Genomic DNA, 16,591 nt, shown 5'->3' on the forward strand with positions numbered 1-16,591 from the left:
CAATACGAATAACAGTAATAATAGTGGAAGGCCCATAATGAATATTTGGTGAATGAATCAATAGTCCATATTTGTTGATATCGGATGTGCAGTGATATGAAAGAGGAAAAAAGGGTAATAAAAATGGAGTCAGAAGCTAAAGAAAGTATGGGAAGAAGCAGAGATAGTGAGGGGAAGGTATCTTCCCCTAGCACTCAGGTACCTCTTCCTAATTTTTCAAATAGCATTTTCTGATAAGACTATACTGAGAATGTTCAGTGAGTCATTGAAAACTACAAAAATATTATAGGTTCTTCAATAAGATTGTATAAGATTTGCTATTGAAAGAACTGTCCAGAACATGGAGGGGGTGGGGAGGGAGGGAGGAGAGAGAAACTCTTACAGTATGATCTTCAGGATATATTAAGTTAAAAAAAAATGTAGAGCAGTATATATAGATGTATGTAAATACATCTATAAATAAATATTCACATGTATGTATATCTGCCCCGTTTGCATAAGGAAATACTGGAAGGCTTAAAAACAAAGTTAATAAAAGATGGTTACCCATGGTGGGCAAGGAGGAACAGGCCAGATGGGAGTGAGACTTCTTAGCGTGTATCTTTTAATATTGTTTTGATCTTTGTAAATGAATTACCTAGTTTTTTAATAAATAAAATAAGTAAACATGTTTTCAACTTTACCGAAAAATAGAAAATAGATGATTTAGAATTTCTTTTGGGCCCCCAGTAGTATCAACTTTCACTGTGTTAATCTGGTTTTACAAAAACAAACCTCCGTATGGCATGCTTCCCAACACCCAACTCTCTTTAAATTGAGTTGCTAATCATTCGAATAATGTCCCTTTTAGCTGATACAACAAAAATGTGACAAGCAAGGAATGGGGAGGGCTCCTCTGGGGATACAACTAAGGTGTAAGTATTCCCAAATTTAGAGTTACTTTTAAACTGTAACGGCAAATAAGCTACCTCTAAATGCAGTATAAACACCTCTTATATGGTGACAGCCTTTCTTTTGAGAGCCACTCTCCCTTTCTCAGTCGGGTAGGCTGTCTTTTCTCTGGAGGGATCCTCCCTATAATATACTGGTTCAGAACTTTTCTAGATGAAAAAAAAAAGTATATAGAATATTGAAAATTAGTAGCTAAAGAATCATGTCACACTACCACTTTGTATACATGTTCTTAGGAGGAGAACAGAAATATCTATCCTCTGTTCTCTTCCTGACTTTGTTTACTGTTCAGCCCCCTCTTTTTGGAACTACTCACATCATTTCCTTGTGCTGTGGATTCTCTAAGATAGCTATGTTATCAGTGGATGTAATTCATATCTTTAAAATTTGGTGATTAAATCATAACTTAGAATAGTGTAAAAATATTGCATAGTTGACACTTTAATTTTTTTAACTGAAATTTTCACTAGTTTTTAATTCTTTTAATATGACAATTAAATCTGTAAGTTTAAAATTGCTATTTCTTGGGCTTCCCTGGTGGCGCAGTGGTTGAGAGTCCACCTGCTGATGCAGGGGACACAGGTTTGTGCCCCAGTCTGGGAAGATCCCACATGCCACAGAGCGTCTGGGCCCATGAGCCATGGCCGCTGAGCCTGCGCGTCTGGAGCCTGTGCTCCGCAACGGGAGAGGCCACAACAGTGAGAGGCCCGCGTACCGCAAAAAAAAAAAAAAAAAAATTGCTATTTCTTTTCAAAGTAATGTGTTGTGTTACTTACCATATCCTTAATTGAAGCCTTCTCAGGTGCCCTCCACCCATAATCCTTATTCATATTTCTATTAAAACACCTACCATTGTACATTATATTTATTTGCATACACATTAATCTCCTCCAGTGGACTGTGAGATCCTTAAGAGCAGCGATTATATTCCTTTCTACATCCTACTGGGATGCTCAGTAAATATCGGTTGAAAGAGTGAATGAATCAGAGTTTGAGAAGGATGATTATAGTGTATACTTTGATATTATCTGTAATGTCTCTGTGTAAGAAGCTTGGAGAAAAATGGAAGATGAACTGAAAATAATGATTCGGACTCTTTTGTGGTTTTGAAAAGAATGCAGATTTGTATATATACAAAAAAGCAGTGATTTTTCAACCTTTTAAAAACTCATCCCATCTCTTTTGATACACTTAAAGGGAGTCCTATGCAGTTTCCCACTAAAAGTAGCCAGGGCTTCTTTGAGAAACAGCTGGTCCCAGGTCTGGGATAAGATGTGTACAAGATGATCTTAGACATCTTGTCATATTAGAAAGCAAGGAAGCTATGAAAGACTAACGGGCTCATGTCATATGTACACAGGAGCCAACTTGGAGTCATTCCCACTAGGCTGAAGATAGGATATAATGACCACAATCAGTTGACACATATCAAAATGTTAAAGATACAGGAGTTTATAATGATACTGAAAATAAGTGTCACCTTTGGAAGTTGCTAGGGCACCAGTTCATTGTTCTAAAAGCCAGTAAAGAGAACTTATTTATCCTGCCTCTTCTGTGCAAAGAGTAAGTAAATAGTTAAAGAGATCAAGTTCTATGAGGAAGAATTGCAGCTAATACATGATAAAGGAATATTATATTTGGAATATCACCAATAGCACCATTTTGCAACCCCTAATGAGATAAAGTTTCTAAACAGTGATTATCATTGGCTGATAAAAATCATTAGCTGGCGCTTCCCTGGTGGTGCAGTAGTTGAGAGTCCGCCTGCCGATGCAGGGGACATGGGTTCGTGCCCCGGTCCGGGAGGATCCCACATGCCACAGAGTGGCTGGGCCTGTGAGCCATGGCCGCTGAGCCTGTGCGTCCGGAGCCTGTGCTCCGCAACGAGAGAGGACACAACAGTGAGAGGCCCGCATACCAGACACACACACACACGCACACAAAAAAAAAATCATTAGCTGGATCAAGCTGTGACAACATCAGAACCTACCAATCAGCCTTAAGATCACAAAAAGACAGGCAGATATATTATTGTGCCTCCTGTGTGATACACTATGAAATAAAGCACATACAGGGTCTTGCTAACAATTTGTACATGAACCTGCACACACCTCTAGTTGTACCTTCTAGTTCACAGTGAAATACAGAAAATATTGATACCACAGGGTGCAATCAGCTAATCCAGATGGGAAATCTGCTGGACAAATGATCATTTTTCAAAAAACAAATGGCTTAGAAAATTTGAGAAAGAGCGGAGGATTAATTATTATTATAAGAAATCTAAGAGGCATATCAACCAAATGAAATATGTGGACCTTGCTTAGATCCCGATTTAAACTAACTAAAAAGATACTTATGAGACAATCAAGGGACTTTAACACTCTTTGGATATTATACGATCTTAAGTGTTGATTATTTTAGGGTATGATAATGGCATTGTGGTTATGTTTTAAGATACATATTGAAGTATTTACAGATGGAAATTAAATAATGTCAGGCTTGATCTAGCTTGATGAAGGGAGCAGCTGGGGCATACACATTGGATGAAGAAAGAGTTGCCATATATTGATATTTTAAAAGATGGATGATGAATATAGGAGAGTTTGTCATATTTACTCTCTATTTTCATACATGTTTAAAATTTTCTAAAATAAAATGTTTAATAAAAAGTACGTTTCCTTTTATCCTATTGTAGCCTTGTAAAATCCCTGTAAGTTCTTTTATGTTTTGCTGATAAGAAACTAATGTCTGTAGAGAGTAAAAAACCTAAGGGCACGTGAGTTATGGCATAGCTGGGACTAGGACATATTAAATAATGAGAGATTATAAAGAATTGAAAGGATTTTTGAGAGCTCAAGAGAATTAGAGAAGAAGACTTTTTAAATGGGAGTATCAGCTTTTAAAAAGGAAGTGTGGGATCGGATTTAGTAGGGAATATACATTTTAATTTGGGAATGTCAGCAAAGGAGATGAGAAGAAGAGGTCTTTGTGAGCTTTGGCTTAGGAGGGAGAAGAATTTCCTAAGAATAGCAATAAACTTAGCTTGAAGCAAAAAGCACCAGTTAGGTTTGGCAAAAGATAAGGTCTAACTATGATAAGGAGTAATCAATTGATAAAGATTGTGATGAATTTTTAAATTTTCTTTGAAAAACTAGTATATATCAATTCAGAGTTATGTGTAGGATAAAAGGATTTTTATAGCATGAGAGATTTGAAGTGTTCGTTTGGGGAAGAAAAAAAGTCAAATGTTGCTCACTAATCTTTTCTTTTGTATTATCTGGTCAAACTGTGGACTACCATTTCTTAACAAGACTTCGAGATGCCTTTTAGTTCCATTTTCTCTAATAAGATTTTATCTCATGTCAAACCATCTGTAGACATTTTAACTTGGCTATATTCATCCTCTTTATGTCTAAAACTGTCCCCTTTCTGTCAGGCTCTTTGTCTTCCAGCTGTCTTTGAATTCTCTTTCTCCCTTATAGCCAAATTGTGTTGACTGTTTATTTGTAGTCTTTCATAATTTGTTTCCACCATCAGTCATTATTTCATATCTTCTAACCGATCTTCTTGCCAAAAAGTTTTCCTTTCCTCTTCATCTTAAGTATCAGTGGAGTTCTTTATCTTCCCCAAACATCCTTTGTGTCTTCACTTCTCTGTTAATGAATGTTCAGTGGCTCTCCCCATTGCCTGTATTAAAGCCCAAACTCTAATATAACTCATTTTTAACAAGCCCCAATTATTTAACCCCAATCTGCTTTCCTAACAATTTGTTCCACAAAATTTCCAATACAAACCTTTAACTCCAGCCAGATCTGCTCCAGTCACCTTGTTTAGAACATACTTTTCCTTACTATCACATTTATGTCTGTCTTTAGGCATGCCATTCCCTTCACCAGGAATGCCTTTTTTCCTATCCAAGTCCTACATACACTGTGAAACCCATGAGATTATACCTCCCTCATTAACACAGTCCTTTCTACGGTAGCCTACGGTATTAACTCTCTGTTGAACTTCAATACCACTTATTATTTGACATATATTCATGTTTTAATAATGTTACCTTTTCATAAATCCATGGTTTGTCTCCCTAATTGAGTTGCAAGCTCTTCTAGGGAAAAGTCTGGTTTTATACATCATTTGAGTCTTCCACAGTCTCAAACAGAATGATGTACATATCGTAGGTGTTCAGTAAATATTTTTATGGATAATTTATAAGTAGTGGTTAGTTTCTTTTGAGAATTCTTTAGAAACAGTCTAATTGTTTGTTTTGTTTTGTTTTTCATTTCTCTGGAGTAGAATTATATGATGCTATCTAAAGGCAAAGATGTGATCTCAGTTACTCTGGAGGCTACCTTGATCTTACATATGTATATGTATGTGGCTTGTTTGTTTTTAACACAAGAGGAAGCACATAAGGAATTGTAATGCCTTTGTTATGAATTTTAGAACTTTTTAATTTAAATACCACAAATAATAGTTTTTAAAAGGTCATTGGTTTAAAAGAATTACATAGCACATGAATATGCAAAATATTAATTATACAATATTATATGCTTAAGTTGAATGCTTATATTTTGTTCAAAATTCAAACTGCATTTTTAATTAAGTTGTAATTTTACTATATTTGCATGAATCCATTTTACTATAAAATAACTCCTAAAACAGAATACTGACTTGGTTCAGTTTTAGCTATTGCTAGTTAGAGAACTTTTCCATTACATTAGTAGTGAGGATTTTTAATTCAACTATTTGCATAAATACTAGTTCTTCTCAAGTAAAAGAGCTCAAATGTATCTGTTATCATTGTATTAACTAATCTCTTGTTAATCGTGTAATATTTAAGTAGTGATGAGAGTATGTGCATTGGCTTCTGGTTGTTAACACAAGCTGTTTTTATTTTGTCTTATAGAATAATAATAACCTGGATGCCTGCTGTGCAGTTCTCTCTCAGGAGAGTACAAGGTATCTTTACGGTGAAGGAGACTTGAATTTTTCGGATGATTCTGGAATTTCTGGTCTACGCAATCACATGACTTCTCTCAACTTGGACTTGCAGTCACAGAATGTTTACCACCATGGAAGAGAAGGAAATAGAATGAATGGAAGTAGGACTCTAACGCACAGCATTAGTGATGGACAACTTCAAGGTGGTCAGTCCAATAATGAACTATTTCAGCAGGAGCCACAGACAGCACCAGCTCAAGTTCCTCAAGGCTTTAATGTTTTTGGAATGTCCAGTACATCTGGTGCTTCAAATTCAGCACCACATCTTGGATTTCACTTAGGCAGCAAAGGAACATCTAACCTTTCTCAACAAACTCCAAGATTTAATCCCATTATGGTAACTTTAGCCCCAAATATCCAGACTGGTCGTAATACTCCTACATCTTTGCACATACATGGTGTACCTCCACCTGTACTTAACAGTCCGCAGGGAAATTCTATCTATATTAGGCCCTACATTACAACTCCTAGTGGTACAACTCGACAGACACAACAGCATTCTGGCTGGGTATCTCAGTTTAATCCCATGAACCCTCAACAAGTTTATCAACCTTCACAACCTGGTCCCTGGACTACATATCCTGCATCTAATCCTCTGCCACATACCTCAGCCCAGCAGCCAAATCAGCAAGGCCACCAGACCTCTCATGTCTACATGCCCATCAGTTCACCTACTACTCCACAACCACCAACAATTCATTCGTCTGGTAGCTCACAGTCTTCTGCCCATAGCCAATATAACATTCAGAATATTTCAACAGGACCTCGGAAAAACCAGATTGAAATCAAACTTGAACCCCCGCAAAGAAGCAGTTCTTCGAAACTGCGTTCTTCTGGACCTCGAACCTCCAGCAGTTCCTCTTCGGTCAACAGCCAGACCTTAAACAGAAATCAGCCCACTGTTTACATAGCTGCCAGTCCCCCAAATACCGATGAGGTGATGTCCCGTAGTCAACCTAAGGTCTATATTTCAGCTAATGCCACCACAGGAGATGAGCAGGTCATGCGGAATCAGCCCACTCTCTTCATATCCACAAACTCTGGAGCATCTGCTGCCTCCAGGAATATGTCCGGGCAAGTGAGCATGGGGCCTGCCTTTATTCATCACCACCCTCCCAAAAGCCGAGCAATAGGCAATAACTCTGCAACTTCTCCTCGAGTGGTGGTCACTCAACCCAATACAAAGTATACTTTCAAAATTACAGTTTCTCCCAATAAACCCCCTGCAGTTTCACCAGGGGTGGTGTCCCCTACCTTTGAACTTACAAATCTGCTGAACCATCCTGATCATTATGTAGAAACAGAGAATATTCAGCACCTCACGGACCCTGCTTTAGCACATGTGGATAGAATAAGTGAAGCACGGAAGTTGAGTATGGGATCTGATGATGCTGCCTACACACAAGGTAATAATAATATTGGCAATGGGATCATTTTCCATTCTGGGCTTAATCGGTGTACATTTGATTTCACTGTAGAAGTGGATATCACTATTATTTTATCTTTTAAATGTTGCCTGAAATAATACTATCTTAAGAACCTCTGAGAGTGTTCATATAAATTTTGAATATCAGTTTTATCTTATAACTTGAAGCTTGAATGGTAGCCTTATCAGATCTTCAGAATAATCAACTCTTGATTTGTCTGTTTTCTTAACGTTTATAAAACTTTCTTTTCAGTAACTCTGTCACCTGTAGTGATGCAGATTTTCCCTTTAAATTTTCTTCAAATAAAAATTCATAAAAACACATTTTAATAAGAGATTAGTGAACTAATATAGTAAATCTGCCTTCTTTGACCAGAAGAATTCTCTGTTCTTCATTTTTCTAATACAACATTACTTGTCTTATTTTATAACAAAGTTTAAATTGCTGTGAATTCTTGAATAACTCAAAGAGAAATTTGAATCCTGTTCCTGGTACTTATTTCTTTCAGTCTCCCTTAAACATCAGTTAGTGCAACCTTTCTCTTTGTTCGGAATTGTGAATGAGAACATTAGTTTTAAATCTGTCTCACTTGATTGTCCTTTTCTGGAACAGACTAGTTAATATTGGTGTAATACTAAATTATATTAATTCAATTAGAGATAATTTCTATCATATCACATTTTGTTTTGTTTTGTTTTGTTTTTGCGGTACGCGGGCCTCTCACTGTTGTGGCCTCTCCCGTTGCGGAGCACGGGCTCCGGACGCGCAGGCTCAGCGGCCATGGCTCACAGGCCCAGCCGCTCCGCGGCACGTGGGATCTTCCTGGACCGGGGCACGAACCCATGTCCCCTGCATCGGCAGGCGGACTCTCAACCGCTGCGCCACCAGGGAAGCCCATATCATATCACATTTTATCTGACCCCTTAAGTTATTTAATCTTCCGTAGGAAACTGTTAAATTCATTCAGATAAAAAAGGAGAGGATGTTTGTCTTGACTATTGACTCAGGTTTTGTAAATTAGCTGGAGTCCTTTAGAGTAAGGATGTATCTCAGTCATCCTTATATCGCCAATGAATTGTTCCAAGTATTATAGATTGGAAAATACTATATCACCCCCATGCAGCATGTAGCCTCCTACTACTATTAGTACCACTTGTCGTTTTTAGAATTTCTAAAAGTAGTGATTTTACTGCTGAGTTTCTTAGAGGAGCCTGATTGTTTTGGTTTATTTTATGTTTTAAACAATTATATTCTAGTGATTCACAACCCAAGCTAGGCTGTGGTGCTTTCAAATTCTGTAATCACCTACGAAGCTTTCAAAACATAAAAATGCCCAGATTCAGTCAACACTTGCTCAATTAGAGCTTCTTAATGGTGAAGCCTGGGTGCACGTATGCATGGGTGCGCATGTGTGTTTTAAAGCTCCATGGGTGATTCTGATTTCACTAGAAATTGTGCTGAGACTTTATTTTCCATATATCTGTGACTAAACTAGAACCATTTTTGTTTAGTTTTGGCAGTAAATTATTTTTAATATAACAGTATTTTTTTTCCACTGATACTTAATTCCTGTTCTTCCCTCAAAGTCCTTTCTTCTCCTCTCCTTCCAACAAAATAGTAGATTTCCTGTGTTTGGATAGTTACTGATTCTTAAATGGAGAGTAATTTTTTTCTTCCAGTTTTATTGATATACAATTGACATATAGCATTGTATAAGCTTAAGGTGTACAACCTAATAATTTGATTTACATATGTACATCATGAAATGATTACCACAGTAGGTTTACTGAACATCCATCATCTCATATAGATACAATATTAAAGAAATAGATTTTTTAAATATGTTTTCCTTCTGACTGAGAACTCTTAGGATTTATTCTCTTTTTTTTAATTTTTTTTTTAATATTTATTTTTTTGGCTGCATAGTGTCTTAGTTGCGGCACGCGAGATCTTTCTTTGTGGCACCTGGGCTCTTTGTTGCGGCGTGCAGGCTTCTCTCTAGTTGTGGCCGGCGGGCTTCAGACCGCACAGGCTTAGTAGTTATAGCAGGTGGGCTCAGTAGTTGTGGTGCGCAGGCTCCAGAGCGCGTGGGCTCTGTAGTTAAGGCACGTGGGCTTAGTGGCCCTACGGCATGTGTGATCCTAGTTCCCCGATCAGGGATCGAACCCACATCCCCTGCATTGTAAGGCGGATTCTTAACCACTGGAACACCAGGGAAGTCCCCCTTAGGATTTGTTCCTAACAGCTTTCATTTACAACGTACAACAGTGTTAATTATCTTTACTGTGTTGTGCATTACATCCCTAGTATTTATTTATCTTATAACTAGAAGTTTGTACCTTTTGACTGCTTTCATCTAATTCCGCCCCCCCCCCACCTCTGATAGCCACAAATCTGATGTCTCTTTGTTTGTTTTTGAAGTATAATTGACCTACAACACTGTATTAGTTCCTGGTACACATCATAGTGACTCAATATTTCTGTACATTTCAAAGTGATCACGATGATTAGTTGTCATCTGTCACCATACAAAAATATTACATAATTATTGACTGTATTCCCCATGCTGTACATTTTATGCTTGTGACTCAGAATTTCATAACCAAAAGTTTATACCTCTTAATCTCCCTCACCTGTGTCTCTCCTCCTCCCACCACCACCCCCAGAGAGTAATTTATTTTATGAAGATAACTTGATAAGGGGAATTTTTGCTTAAAGTAGATGTGAGATATTCGTATACTAACTGGAGTGTGAAAATAAAGTATTGCTTAGATGTGGTAACTCCAACTTCTCTCCCATTCTCTCTTGAGTCTTCTCTAGTCAGGATTTTTCCCACTGCAGTCAGCCACAACTGCTCCTGTCAAGGTCATCAGTGACAGCATCATTACTAAACCCAGTGGTCTTTCAGCCCTTGTCTTCCTTGATCTGTATCAGTAGCGTTTGCCGCTGTCAAGCACCTTCTTCTCTGTGAAACATTTTGTTCATTTGACTTACTATAGGATAATACACTAGGATTCCACCTCTCCTTTTATTCTTTGGTGGTTCTCCCTCATCTCTCTGACCTTTCACTTCTTTGTTCTTCTGCTTCTTTGTTCAAAGAAGTGAGATCAAAGCCTCAGAGTTCAATCCTTGGGCCTTCTCTCTTTTCTGTCCTTACCATTCCCTAGATGATCTCAGCCAGCCTCATAACTTTAAATATTATTCTATGCTAATAGCTCCCAACTTTGTAACTCTAACCTGGACTTATTTCCTGAATTTCAAGCAGTTTAATTAACTGCCTACTTAACATCTCCATTTGAATGTTTACTAGGCATCCCAAGTTTACTCTGTCTGAAACAGCTTCTGACATTGCCCCAGACTTACTCTTCCTATCTCCATTAATGGCAGCTTAATCAGGCCAGAAACTTCAGAAATACCACGGACTCCTTCCTTCTTTCATATTTCACATCTAATTTGACGATAAATCCCGTCAACTCTAACCTTCAAAGTATATCAAGAATTCTTTTTTCTTACCACCCCCGTTTATTGTCACCACTCTGACCTGAGCTACTGTCATCTCTTAGATGAATTATTGCAGTAGCCTACCTGCTTTCACCCTTGCCTACTTATGGTCTTGTTTTAACTCAGCATCCACTGGGATACAGTTTTAAAAACATAAGTCAGATCATATGACTCCTCTGCACATGATCACTACCTATTTCATTCAGCCATCCACTGCCTCCCCCCCATCTCTTTTCCTTTTACTTACCACCTCACTCACTCTGTTCCAGCCCTGCTGGCCTTCATGCTACTATTCTTTAAACATAGAAGGCATACCTTAGGGCCTTTGAACTTGCTATTCCCTCTGTCTGAAATTCTCTTCTCCCTGACTCCACAGTTAACTCCCTCACTCCCTTCAAGTCTTTACTCAGAAGTCTACCTTTTCAATGAGACTATCCCTGATCTCCCTATCTGAATCCACCCCCCAGCATTTCCTGTCTCTCCATCATTGCTTATATTTGCTCAACGGGGAAATGAATAATCTAATATTAAGATATATAACAGCTAATACCTGCTGAAAGCTTATAATGTGCTAGGCATTGTTCTGAAAGCCCATCTATTTCTCACAACCAACTATAAAATAGGCACTAGTAGTATTCCTGTTTTCAGTTTAAAATACTTAGGAACAGATAGGTTAAATACCTAGCCAAAGGACAAGTAGCAGCGTCAGGACTCTCACGTACGCAGTTAACAGAGCCCATGGCACTGTCTTTCCAGATTTTCAAAATAAACCCTCTGGAAAGATGCTTCAGGTTTATCTTGTACCTTCATATAACCCCTGGTGCACCACTGTAGGGGCTGTGTATGCCTCAGTTTGAGAAGCATGGAGCTAGAAGATCACTCAATAAAAATAAATAAAAACAGGCAGCTATCACAAAAGAAATCACAATATAGATAATATATAGATATAATTTGAAATAACTTGAAACAATAAAGTAATAACCTTGGCAGATGTAGGAAGCACCTTTTTATTTTTTCTTTTATTTTTGGCCGCGCTGCGTGGCATGCGGGATCTTAGTTTCCCGACCAGGGATCGAACCCACGCCCCCTGCCGTGGAAGCAGGGTCTTAACCACTGGACCACCAGGGAAGTCCCGGAAGACCTTATAAAGACACCTGAAGGTAAAAAAAGCTTTGCTAATGAATAAGGGCTCTGTTTTGAGAGCTCAAAGCCTACAAAAAAAAAAAACAGGTTTCCCCAGAATGGGCCACTCAAATTATTTCTCTTTACTGAACAACCTCCAGACAGCTATAACAACCATGATCACTTTCTTTAAGCATACCTACCTATGTAAGGAATTTCCTAACATCCGTATGGCTGTGTACCCTTGTGTTATCTGCATGTGCACACAGTACTGGGGTGGGTGCTGTTCTGCAACCTCTTATCTCATTTCCTTCTGTTTAGCGTGGAACTGGTGTTGACCAAGATTTCTGTATCATCCAGTGTCAAAATCTTGACCTAGTGTTTCATCGACTTGGTTCTAGTCAAATCAAAGGACTGTTCTTTCCAGCAAAATGCATCTCTTGCGATGTTAACTTATACATGTGTAGTGCTTTACAGTTTACACAGCACTAAATGAGGTGACCCAATGATACTGATCTTTAAGTAAGGATCTTTTCTGAACTTTAATTTGTGTGGTGTGGGTAATAAAGAGAAAAGAAATATCCCTGCCTCCTGCAGTGAAATTGATCTTTCTAAAGCTCCTGAATCATACTGTTTCAGAGTAGAAGAGCAAGTTAAGCCAGGTACTAGAATCATTGGAAAATATTCTTCTCAAATTGAGGCGAGAACGTGCCTAAATAAATGTGGTTAAACAAAACGCATTATTTTTCATTTATTTATCATTTAACATTTGAAATATAAATATACTACAATAAAAATTTCAAAAATGAGAATTTCTTTTTAAAGATCTATTGTTTCATACGCCCTCTGCTATAGAATGAAAAAAGAGGACAGTTAATGAAATTTCTTTCGGGACCCTGCTCATCTCAGCACCAAGTCTATCACCATCACCCCCTGTAAAGGAAGTAAATTATACTTTAGTCCTTAATCATTCACTGTCTTCTGAGACTTTCTGGTGTCCTCCCCCCATTCATAAAAGTTTGCTTTTTGTAACACTGGAAACTTCTGTAGGTGTGGAGAACAAATGCTCCATTCATTCAAACCAGTTTTCATGGTAGGGGATTGGGGGCAGTGGCCTGTGGTCTGTGTTTTGTTACAGTTGCCAGAGGCTCTTACCAAACTAACATTGCTGCCAAAAATGATTTCATCTTCTCCATTATCGCTACAGAAAGCATCTATGGCATTGATCTAGCTAAAGTAATAAGCATTTTTAATGATACTTTAATACTTTTTTTTCCAGTTATATTTATGGTCCCATTACATTGTCAAACAGCAGCTATGACTTTAACCCTAAAATAGAAATACAAATAAGAAAGTGTATGAGAGGAAATTAGCTTCTTGGACTTTCTCATTCCTTGTCTTTTTTTTTTTTTTTTTCTGTACGCGGGCCTCTCACTGTTGTGGCCTCTCCCGTTGCGGAGCACAGGCTCCGGACGCGCAGGCTCAGCGGCCATGGCTCACGGGCCCAGCCTCTCCGCGGCATGTGGGATCTTCCCGGACCGGGGCACGAACCCGTGTCCCCTGCGTCGGCAGGCGGGCTCTCAACCACTGCGCCACCAGGAAGCCCCTCCTTGTCATTTTTTTCAGCGGTACTTCCCTCCAAATCACTACACCTTTCTATTTAATGAGATTTAATAAAAATGCTAATCATGACAAAACTTGAGGGGGCTAGATATTCTTTTCAAAAGGAACTAGAAATTAATTTAAATTTTAAAATTTGCACTTTGACTCTGATTCACCTGCTGATTGGAAATGCCTTTTTTCGAACATTGACTCACTATGTTGACATTGAGGTCACATTAAATTAACTCAGTAGTTAAGCTTGACTTCAAACCACTTAAAGAATTTTTTTCCTTTCGAATCTGGCCTACTTCTCGTAGGTTCTTCCTGGTCTTAAGACTGCCTACCTTTTTAATTTGGAATAAATCTCAAGGCTGGAAGAGACTTGTTTCATCTAGAACTCTGCAACAAACGTTATCCAGTCCACTTACCCATCCAGCAGTTGGTCCTGCAGGACCCCTGTCAAGTGTAAACCCATTGTGTACTGCGTGCTTTCTGAGGGACAAAGTGCCTCCTAAGGCAGCACATTCCATTTCTGAAGAGTTCTGCCTACTAGCAAGTTATTTCCTATGTTAAACTGAATTTTCTACAAGTATTAATGAAAATAACATATCCATATGGTGAAAGAAATTTAACCCAAAAAAGGGAAGACACGATAAAAATGTCTCCTTTTGACCCCTGACCTGTCCCTTCCCCCAGCCATCCCACTGTTTAATTATCAGAGGTAATCTCCATTAGCAGTTCTTGATCCTCCTTCCCTTTATAATTACTCTCTCTCTCTGTCTCACACACTTTTTTTTAATGGGAATGCAATATATGTATATGGGTATACATAAATACATATATGTGGCATTATATAATATGTACATACTCTACAGTATGTATAACATAAACATACTCTTTGGGGATATATTATATACATTTTTTGTTTAACATCTTAAGATCATTTTATTTTAGCATGTACGAATATTTCATTCTTTTAATTTACTTTAAAAAAGTCTTAGTCATTATTTTAACATTTGTTGAGATAAAGTTCATCAGTCATTTACAGTGTACAAGTCAGTGATTTTTAGTATAGTCATATGTGTGTAACCATCACCACAACCAATATTAGAACATTTTCATCACTTCCAAAAGAAGCTCCGTACCCTTTATCTGTCACCTCCTATCCCATCACCTCCACCCTCAGCCCTAAGTAGTCACTAATCTACCTTCTGTCGCCGTAGACTTACATATTCTGGACATTTCCTATAAGAGGAACTACATAATATGCAGTCTTTTGTGACTAGCTTTTTTCACCTAGCATAATGTTTTAAAAGCTCATCCACCTTGTAACACGTGTTAGGACTTCATTCCTTTTTATGGCCCATTATGCCATTGTATAGATATACTGCATTTTGTTTATTCATTCATCAGTTCATGCACATTTAGGTGGTTTCCAGCTTTTGCCTATTGTGAATAATGCTGCTGTGAACATCTGTGTACAAGTTTTTGTGTGGACATATGTATACACATATGTGTAGGTATACACGTAAGAGTAGAATTGTTGGGTCCTGTGGTAGCTCTGTGTTTAGCCATTTGAGGAATGAACTGTTTTCCACAGTGGCTGCACCATTTTGCATTCCCACCAACAATGTGCGAGGGTTTTGATTTCTCCACATCCTTCACCACAGTTGCTTTTTTCATTGATTCTTGCCATCCTAGTGGCTGTAAAGTGGTATCTTATTGTGGTTTTGATTTACATTTCTCTGATGGCTAATGATGTCAAGGATCATTTCATGTACTCACTGGCCATTTGTATATTTTCTTTGGAGAAATGCCTGTTTATTTCCTTTGCCTATTCTTTAATTGGGTTATTTGTTTTTATTAGTGAGTTGTATGAGTTCTCTGTATATTCTAGATATAAGTCCCTTATATGATTTGCAACTGTTTTCTCCCATTCTGTGAGTTATCCTGTCACTTTGATAGTGTCCCTGAAGCACAAGTTTTTAATTTTGCTGAAGCCCAAGTTATCTTTTTCCTTTCATTATTTATATTTTTGCTGTCATATCTAAGAATCATTTGCCAAATCCAGGGTCATCAGGATTTACCCCTGTGTTTTCTCCTGAGAGTTTTATTGTTTTAGAGCTTAAATTTTGGTCTTTCATCTATTTTGAGTTAATTTCTGTGTAATGGCATTAGGGTCCAGTTTCATTCTTGTGCATGTGGCAGTCCAGATGTCCCGTCACCATTTGGGCTGTTGTGTTGTTGCTGCAAAGTTCTCTCCTGTACCATAGGTGGCCTTTTCTTTTTCTTTTCTATACTGGAGTAGAGTTGATTAACAATGTTGTGTTAGTTTCAGGTGCACAGCGAAGTGACTCAGCTATAGGTATACTTGTATCTACTCTTTTTCAAATTCTTTTCCTGTTTAGGTTGTTACAGAATATTGAACAGAGTTCCCTGTGCTATACAGTAGGTCCTTGTTGGTTCTCTATTTTAAATATAGCAGTCCAGCACCATTTGTTGAAAAGACTCTTCTTTTCCCATTGAATGGTCTTGGGACCTTTGTAGAAAATGAGTTGACTGTAAACACATGGGTTTATTTCTGGACTTTCAGGGTTTTTTTAATTATCTGTATGTCTATCCTTATGCCATTACTACACTGATTATTGTTACTTTGTAGTAAGTTTTGAAATTGGGGCAGGTAAATTCTACTTTGTTCTTTTTTTAGATTGGCTCTTTGAGGTCTCCTGCTATTCCATATATAATTTAGAATCAGCTTGTCACCTTCTACGAAGAAGTCAGCTAGGATTCTATAGGGATTACACCAAAACATTTTTCTAAATATACTTGATTTTTTTAAAAAATGCAAACAGACCAAAAAGGGTTTATGATGGAAAGTTCCCCTCCCCGGAGACAACCAGTAGCTGGTCACAAACAGTTCATTTTGTGTTCTTCTAGAAATTGAAATTGTATATGAAGCATATATATTTATACCTTTTTTTATA

At 37.9% G+C, this 16,591-nt stretch overlaps 1 protein-coding gene across 3 annotated transcripts in view; it reads left to right on the forward strand.

Moving 5' to 3' along the window:
* Nucleotides 1-16,591, forward strand: part of TAB2 (TGF-beta activated kinase 1 (MAP3K7) binding protein 2) — an 84,669-nt gene that overhangs the window by 47,845 nt on the left and 20,233 nt on the right. For all 3 annotated transcript variants that reach the window (XM_029223648.1, XM_029223649.1, XM_029223647.1), the window contains exon 3: nucleotides 5,861-7,361. In XM_029223648.1, coding sequence (XP_029079481.1) covers nucleotides 5,861-7,361 — 1,501 coding nt within the window. The remainder of the gene's footprint in view (nucleotides 1-5,860; nucleotides 7,362-16,591) is intronic.

This window comes from Monodon monoceros, unplaced genomic scaffold (genome assembly GCF_005190385.1).
Source record: "Monodon monoceros isolate NGI ecotype Baffin Bay Population unplaced genomic scaffold, NGI_Narwhal_1 Super_Scaffold_15, whole genome shotgun sequence".
Lineage (NCBI taxonomy): Eukaryota > Metazoa > Chordata > Mammalia > Artiodactyla > Monodontidae > Monodon > Monodon monoceros.